This window comes from Mauremys mutica, chromosome 15 (genome assembly GCF_020497125.1).
Source record: "Mauremys mutica isolate MM-2020 ecotype Southern chromosome 15, ASM2049712v1, whole genome shotgun sequence".
Taxonomy (NCBI): domain Eukaryota; kingdom Metazoa; phylum Chordata; order Testudines; family Geoemydidae; genus Mauremys; species Mauremys mutica.
The window spans coordinates 19,614,167-19,622,719 of NC_059086.1; the positions used below are offsets into that span (position 1 = coordinate 19,614,167).

At 63.4% G+C, this 8,553-nt stretch overlaps 1 protein-coding gene across 1 annotated transcript in view; it reads left to right on the forward strand.

Annotated features, from left to right (window-relative positions):
* The window catches only part of LOC123350559 (interleukin-11-like), a 30,581-nt gene extending 25,702 nt beyond the window's left edge, over window positions 1-4,879 (forward strand). The window contains exons 2-5 of the mRNA XM_044989191.1: window positions 1,970-2,206; window positions 2,812-2,898; window positions 3,342-3,500; window positions 4,233-4,879. Of these exons, the coding sequence (XP_044845126.1) occupies window positions 1,970-2,206; window positions 2,812-2,898; window positions 3,342-3,500; window positions 4,233-4,397 (648 nt within the window). The 3' untranslated portion in view covers window positions 4,398-4,879. The remainder of the gene's footprint in view (window positions 1-1,969; window positions 2,207-2,811; window positions 2,899-3,341; window positions 3,501-4,232) is intronic.
* Window positions 4,880-8,553: the final 3,674 nt, after the last annotated feature.

An 8,553-nucleotide genomic window follows, 5' to 3' on the forward strand; every position in this document is an offset into this window, starting at 1 on the left:
CAGGGCAGGGACTGGCTGGCTCAGGGGGGCAGGGAATGGGGCCTGGGGCCTCTCCCCTCTAGGGGGCGCCGGCTCCCATCTGGCCCCAGGGCAGGGACTGGCTGGCTGGGGAGGGGGGGTCACGGACTCACAGGTTGTGCCCACTCTTGTCCCCGTGCAGCCCGTGGGGGGAACCCCCTTCAGTGAGACAAGAAAATCCCCCACTTCATCACATGGGGGATCCCAGCATAGGGAAGTTGGGGCAGGGGAGGAGAATAGCCCAGCTGTGTGGTCTGCATGGAGCGGGGGCACACAAGGGGGTTATTCCCATTAACCCCCGTCTGGGGCAGTTATGGGTGGGGGGGGACTTTATCCCCTTCGTGCCCCCTTGGGAACTTGGGATTTGCCCCTCCCAATACAGCTGGAGGTTCGGGGAGGGGGGTCCAGGGGTTGTTCCTGGCCCTTCTGTCCCTGTATAGGCCTGGACCCCCCCACCCCCCCACCAGTCATCCTGCTCCCCAGTGTCGGGGCCTCTGGGTTGGTGGACTCCCACATGACTCTTGGTTACACTAAGCAGGATGTGGGGTGTGTGTGTGTGTGGTTGTCGTGTGGCTGTGTGTGGTTGTGGTGTGGGTGTGGTGGTGGCGGGAGGAGAGCAGCCAGGTTGGGTTTGGAAATAGAGGAGTCCAGAGTAAACTGGGCAAAAGACCCTACCATAACAGCCCCTCCCCAGGCAGACCCTACAATAACAAACTGGCATGGCTGAGGCTGGGAGGGACTCTGGTGAACTCCAGGCCTGTGCGTGCTGGTTTGTTATTGTAGGGTCTCCTGTAAACACTGACTGGTTAGTTACTGTAGGCTCTCTTGTAAGCGCACACCAGTTGATTATTGTAGGGTCTCCTGTAAACACAGACTGGTTTCTTATTGTACAGTCTGCCATGAATACACACTGGTTTGTTATTGTAGGGTCTCCTGTCCACACAGATTGGTTTGTTATTGTAGAGTCTGCCATGAGTGCCTGCTGGTTTGTTGTTGTAGCGTCTCCTGTACACACAGCCTGGTTGGTAATTGTAGGGTCGCTCGTAAGCGCACGCCAATTGATTATTGTAGGGTCTCCTCCATGCCCAGGTCCTAGCGCAAGGGACGGGCCCAGATTCCTTCTGGCTGAGGGCAGCAGCAGACAGGAAGCAGCCAGGGAAGGAGGCAGGAGATAGAGGAGCGATAAAGGCAGCTCTCCGACCACAGCTGAGCCGGCTTCTCCGGCAGCCCCTGCCAGCTGCACGTCAGGGCCGGAGAATCCCCGCCAGCCTGCCAGCCACCTCGCCTGCCAGCCAGCCACTGCCGGGCAGGGCGGGGCCTGGGGGTCCTGGGAAAACAGGGAGGGGGCGAGAGAGAGAGCCGTGACCTTTATCCCTCTGACAGCCCACAAAAAACGATGCCCGACGGGGACAAACCGATCCCGTCCGCCCAGAAAACGAGGACACAGATCCAGCCAAGCCCGGCTTAGGCACACGCCAGCGCCACCCCGTTCCCGCGAAAGGAACCCACCCGTCACGGGCCCGGGGGCCGAGTCCCGAGTCCGCGCTCGGTGGAGACAGAGGGCGAGGAAGCGCGAGGGGCGAAGGAGAAACAGCGACAGGGAGCGAACCCGAGGAAAGGGGCAGAGCGAGGAGCGGAGGCCGGAGGCGGAGGGAGCCGGCCCGGCTGGGAGGCGAGGGCCGGAAGCCGTGGGCGATGGGCTGGCCCCGGCCGGCGGGAATGCACGGAATCCGGCCGGCCCGTCTGGCCCCAGGAATGCGGCCGGCCCCCGCCGGAGGAGAACCAGCGGCCCCCGGGGAAGGGGAGGCGCAGTGTGTGGGGTCCAGCAGCGCACCCCACCCCAGAGCCAGCGTGCACGGCCAGCAGGGGGCAGCGCAGCAGGGGGCATGGCTGGGATGGCGGAGAGGGGTGGGGGGGTTAGCCGCCATAAATGCATTAGCTGCGCTAATAGCTGGCCAGGGAGAGAACCCAGGAGTCCTGGCTCCCAGCCCCTGCTCTCAGCCCCCCTCTTTCTCCCCCCGCAGGCAATGTGTGCCGGCTGCTGGTGGCGCTGCTGAGTCTGTGCGAGGGGCTGCGGGGGCTCCCTGCTCCCCGCCTGAAACCCTCAGACCCCCGGGCCGACATCGACTCCATCATCAGCCTGGCCAAGAACCTGCTGAGTGACACCAAACACCTGTTCCATCACTTCGTACGTTTGGTACCCACCCACCCCCAGCCCCCGGGCCCTGCTACCCTGGAACCTGCCCCCCCCCAGCCCTCGGATCAGACCCTGGGCCCAGCTACCCCGGTATCCCCCCCTCCCCCCAGCCCTCGGATCAGACCCTGGGCCCAGCTACCCTGGAACCTGCCCCCCCCCCCCCGCCAGCCCTCGGATCAGACCCTGGGCCCAGCTACCCTGGAACCTGCCCCCCCCCAGCCCCCGGATCAGACCCTGGGCCCAGCTACCCCGGTACCCCCCCTCCCCCCCGCCCTCGGATCAGACCCTGGGCCCAGCTACCCCGGTACCCCCCCTCCCCCCAGCCCTCGGATCAGACCCTGGGCCCAGCTACCCTGGAACCTGCCCCCCCTCAGCCCTCGGATCAGACCCTGGGCCCTGCTACCCCGGCATCCCTCCTCTGGGCCCATCTACCCTGGTATCCCGCCCCCCCCCATCTCCTTTAAGTCTATGGGAGTGGTGTCGGGGGGAGGTGTGGTGAGAATACTCAGGGCTCTCCCAGCCCCACAGCCATTCCCAGGGGAGGGGGCTGGGTGGACCGGGCTGGACCAGATCCAATCCCCTCCTTCCTCCCCCAGAAATCCCGGTACCCGGCCGAGGGGGAGCACAAGATGGACACGCTGCCCGTGCTGTCCATGAGCGCCGTGGAGCTGGCCAACATCCAGGTGAGCGGGTCCACCCTGCTAGTGGGTTGGGGGTGGGTGGGAGCCCGGACTCCTGGGTTCTATCCCAGATCTGGGAGGGCAGGGGAATCTAGTGGTTGGGGGGCTGGGAGCCAGGATGCCTGGGTTCTATCCTCAGCTTACGTCCCTTCCCATCTATATACAGAGGGGCTGAGCCCCCTCCGGCCCCACTCCCAGCAGGGCTGGAGGGGAAGATGCTTGGCCGCATAGTGGGGCTGCAGTGCCCCTAGTGGCCGTCTGCGTTTCACCCCCCTCAGCCACTGATTGTAGGGGATCCTGGCAGGTGCACTGGCGGGGGGACTCAGGTCTAGGGGGATCCCGGCAGGTGCTGGGGGGGCGGGATCCTGGCAGATCTGCAGGGCAGGCCCTGGGGGCTCCCTGCTGCAGGGGCTCCGTGGCCGTGGGTAACCCCCTCTTTGCCCCAGGTGCCCGGAGGCCTGGCACGGCTCAGCGCGGACCTGCAGAACTACCAGAAGCACCTGGAGTGGCTGCGCCGGGCGGGGCCTGTGCTGCGGCCCCTGGAGCCGGACTTGGGAGCCCTGCACGCCCGGCTGGAGCGGCTGGTCAAACGCCTGGAACACCTGGTATGGGGCAGGGCCTGGGGCAAGGGGCGGGGCCTGGGGGACACACCTGGCCGGGGGCAGGGCCTGGGGCATCTGGTACAGGGTGGGGCTTGGGGGGGGACACACCTGGCCTGGGGGGTGGAGCCTGGGAAAAACACCTGTCCTGGGGAATGGGGCCTGGGGCACCTGGTATGGGGGGGTTGCACCTGGAGGTAGCACCTGAATACACCTAGCATCAGGGGTAGGGGTTGAGGCACCTGGGATGGGGCAGGGCTGGGGGCAAGGGGTGGGGCCTGGGGAGCTCCTGGGCTGGAGGGTGGGACCAGTGCTGGACACACACCCCAGCAGGGGGCAGGGCTGGGTGCACACACACACCCCAGGAGGGGACAGCGCTGGACACACACACACACACCAGCAGGGGACAGCGCTGGACACACACACACACACACACACACACACCAGCAGGGGGCAGGGCTGCACACACACACCCCAGCAGGGGGCAGGGCTGGGTGCACACACACACACACACACACCAGCAGGGGGCAGGGCTGCACACACACACCCCAGCAGGGGGCAGGGCTGGGCACACACACACACACACACACCAGGAGGGGACAGCGCTGGAAACACACACACACACACACACCAGCAAGGGGCAGGACTGGGCACACACACACACACACACACACCAGGAGGGGACAGCGCTGGACACACACACACACACTCACTCTCTCTCTCTCTCCCCCCCCCCAGATGTCCAAACTGAACCTGCCCCGGCCCAGCGACCCGCTGCCCACGCTGCCCTCGCACGGCACCCACTGGGCGGTGGTGCAGGCCGGCCACGCCCTCTTCCACAGCCTGCACCTCTACCTGGACTGGGCCGCCCGCGCCCTGGTTCTGATCCGCAACAAGCTGTGACGACCGGTGCGGTGGGGGGCCCTGCCCTGGGGACACTGGGGACCCCCATCCAGCACTCCAGGGCACAGGGACCCTGCCCCCCAGGCATGGCCTCCCCAGAGCCCTCCCACACCAACAGGGGGTGCGGGGACCCTGTCCCCGGCTGTGACCCCCGCCAGGGCCCTCCCACACCAATGGGGGGGGCTTGGTGGCTAGCCCCTGCCCCCCGATGTAGCAAACTCTTATTTATGCAACGCGCTATTTATTTATTTATTTACGGTAGCAGTTTTCTTTTTTTGTATTCATTTCTCCTAACGATCCCCCCCCCCCATCCAAAGGGGGGGTACGAAGGCCCTTGGAGCGAGGCAATGGAGGAGCTAGAGAAGGGGAGTCTCACGCCCCCCCCTGCATTTCACTCCTACCCCTCCCGCCCTTGGGGTGTCCCCGCCCCCTCCTGTGGGACTCTCCTGTCCCCCCCTTTCCATCACGCCAGCCGCCCCCTTCTTCCCCCCTCTCTCGTTCCTTCTCCTTCTCTCTTTCGCTCCTTCCTTCCTTCCTTTCGCTCCTTCCTTCCTCCTTTCAGTCTCTTTTGTTCTTTCTTCTCTCTAGTCTCTGATTTTCCCATCCTTTCCCCCTTCCTTTCTCCATCCCCCTTTTCTTTCTTTCTTTCCACTGTCTCTTCTTTCATCCTCTTTTCTTTCTCTGCTCCGTTCCACTTGCTCTCCTCTTAGGGCAGCAGTGACCCCTAATGGCCGCGCTCTGAACTACAGTCCCCCCTCCCCCGGCTATGTAATTACAGACGGTCCATCCTTCATTTCGTGATGGGGGGCGGGGGGGGGGACTGTTGCTGTCCGGGGTGAGGCTGGCACAAGAGCCGCTCTCCTGCCTGTGCCGGCCCTGGAAAGCCTGCGGCACCCTGCTCCGGAAGTTCACCACACTCACAGATGGTGCTGGCCCTGAAGAGTTAATGGCAAAAAAGCAAAAAGGAGCCAGGACTCCTGGGTTCTCTCCCCAGCTCTGGGAAGGGGAGGGAGGGAGGCAGGGAGGGGGTCTAGTGGTTACACCAGGGGGAGCTGGGAGCCAGGACTCCTGGGTTCTCTCCCTGGCTCTGAGAGGGGAGGGAGGGTCTAGTGGTTAGAGCAGGGGGGGCTGGGAGCCAGGACTCCTGGGTTCTCTCCCTGGCTCTGGGAGGGGAGGAGGGTCTATTGGTTACAGCAGGGCAGGGCTGGGAGCCAGGACTCCTGGGTTCTCTCCCTGGCTTGGGGGGGGTCTAGTGGTTAGAGCAGGGGGCTGGGAGTATGGTTTGGACTGAGGGGCGGGGCTTAATTTGTAATGAAAGAGGTGCCAGGGTTCAGGCAATTTTTTGACTTTCATCACTGAGGCTGCCAGCACTGAGGTATCGGCACAAATTAAGCCCAACTGCGGGGCACCAGCCAAGCTGGGCGTGTGGTGAAACTTGGCAAGATTCTCTTGTCAAGGAGAAATTTCCACGTCATTCTTATGGCTGATCCCAGGTTCCCTGGGCAGACAAGTCTGTGTGACATGTATTATATCAGCAGTTGGGCTGACAGAGATCGGGGCCCCGTCGTGCCGGGTGCTGCCCAGACACAGAGTCGCCGAGATCAGGGCCCCGTCACACCGGGCGCTGCCCAGACACAAAGTTCCCCTAGGGGTATTTTACCCCCTACCATCCCAGATCCCACAGCTGGGCTGTATTTCCGTATAACTACCCCCATCTCTGTATTTATGCCCTCGCTTTGGGTCACTCCCCCCTCTCAGTATTTATAAATCCATTGGACAACGCTGTTTTAAATTATTTAATTTATTATCTTTGCCAAGATCAGGTTGTTTTGCTAATTATTAATTATTATTATTTGGGTCACGTTCATTTTATTTATTGAGCCCCCGATTTACTCCTTTTTCAAAAGGCTTTGAAAAGAAAAAAACGTGGAAAAGAAATGCCGTTTTGAAATAAAAACCTGAACGGATGAACAAGGAATGCCAGTGTCTTGATTGGGGAGGGGGGCCTTGGATCTTCATGGGTGGGGGCTGGTGGTGGGGCAGCCCCACACACAGACTCCTGCCCCCCAGCCCTACAGACCTGCCCCCCAGGTCTAGAGCGAGGCTAATGGGTCTTTGGACCTGGGGGTCTGGTTCCAGCTGGTAAGTAGGGAGGGATCACGTGTTGCTGGAGTCACGGGGGCTTCAGCCAGGGAAGTTCTGGGTCTGGCCCGGAACGGACACAGGGAGCCAGATGGGAAGTTCTGACCCACTGCAGAGCCAGGGGGCAGCGAGGAAATTCAGAGCCGGGCTGGAAAGTCTGCAGAACTGTAAGCGGGAGGATCGGATCCGGCTCTGAGCCTGGGAGGGTTCCACTGGGGTCCACTAGGAGTCAGGGAGAAAAACCACAACCCCACCTGCCCATCCCCCCAGAGCCTCCCCACCTGCCCATCCCCCAAGAGCTCCCCACATCTGCCCCTGCCCATCCCCACCAGAGCTCCTCCACCTACTCCCTTCCCCCAGAGCCTCCCCCCCGCCCATCCCCCCAGAGCTCCCTCCCCTCCGAGCTTCCCCACCTGCCCATTCCACCAGAGCCTCCCACACCTGCCCCACCCATCCCCCAGAGCTCCCCCAAATGCACCCTGCCCATCCCCCCGAGCTCCCTCCCCCCAGAGCCTCCCCACCTGCCCATCCTCCCAGAGCCTCCCCACCTGCCTCCTGCCCATCCCCCAGAGTTCCCCCATCTGCCCAACCCCCCCAGAGCCCCCCCATCTGCCCATTCCCCCAAGCCTCCCCCACCTGCCCCCTTCCATCCCCCTAGAGCTCCCTCCCCCCAGAGCCTCCTCCACCTGCTCCCCCCATCTGCCCCCTGCCCATCCCCCCCGGAGCTCCCCCCCCCATCTGCCCATCCCCCCAGTCGACCTTCCAGCAACCCAGCCCAACTTCTCCCCGCAGCTCCACTTGTCCCAGCCGCAGGGTCATGTGATCCCCGCATCATATGATCCAAGGTTCATTCCCCCCCCCCACCTCCGAGCTGGTCCCTCCTCATTGGCCTCCCGGGGCGCTTCCTGCAATCCCCATTGGCCACTCCGAACGCCCGTTGCCCTCTGAGCCCCGCCCTTTCACCCCCCAGGGTCGGCGGGGGCGGGTTTAGAACCCTGAGACCAGCTGGAGCCGGCTAGTTGGCAGCTCCCCCACGTGGGTCAGGGGGCGCCTGGACAGACCGACGGACAGAGCCCGGTGCCAGGGGGGCGGTGCCGCCGGGGGGGAGGGGCTTGGTTGGGGGGCGGGAATCCTTGACCCTAAACCTCTCCCTGTGTTGGGGTGCGACCCCCACATCTCCTTTAGCCCCCGGGATTTGGGGGGCCGGGGGAGGGGGGAGCTGGAGGCAGAGGAGGGTGTGGGGGGACCCCCTGTCTCCCAGATCTACCCCCCCCGGCTGGGATCTACCCCCCACACCTCAGATTCACCCCCCATTTCCCGGGTAGGGGGGACGACAAAAAGCTTTTCTCCCGTTCTGATCTCGGAGGTGAAAACTTCCGTGTTTCGGGGGTGGGGTTGCCACGTGGCGGGGTTCCTGAGATTATAAAGTGGGGGTGTTCCTCCCCCCCTCGTCCAGTCCGGAGGGGGAGTTCAACACTGGGAATCGAAAGGGGAAGTGTGGGGAGGAGGAGGGAGGGGCTATGCTCCCCCGTCACCCTCCCACTCAGAAATCCAGTTGGGACCCCCCCACACAGCCCCTGACTCCCCCACCCCCAGCCCCCTCAAACAGCCCTGGTGGGTGACTTTCATTCTCATGACCCCCGCAATCCGATTAACTGACCCTGATCCCCCCCCCCCCCGCTGCCACCCATTTATTTTAAATCCCTGATTTTGTAAACGTTGGCCCTCCAAAATAACCCAATTTTGGGGTGTGTGAAAACTTTTAAAAAACTTTTCCCTCTGGATACCCCCTATTCCCCAGGATCCCCCCCTGGGGCACAATTCCAGCCCCCCCTCCTTCCCCCGCCCCAGGACTCCCATCACACCCCCGGGGTGCCTCACCTCTGGCTTTGCCCCCTTCTGGGGGCAGCGGGGGGGGGGCGTTAAGAACCTGGGAAACGGGGCATCAGAGCTAGAGAGGAGGTGCCTGGAGCCCCTGATTGGGGTGCAAGGGGGCGGGCTGCCTTTGGAGGAC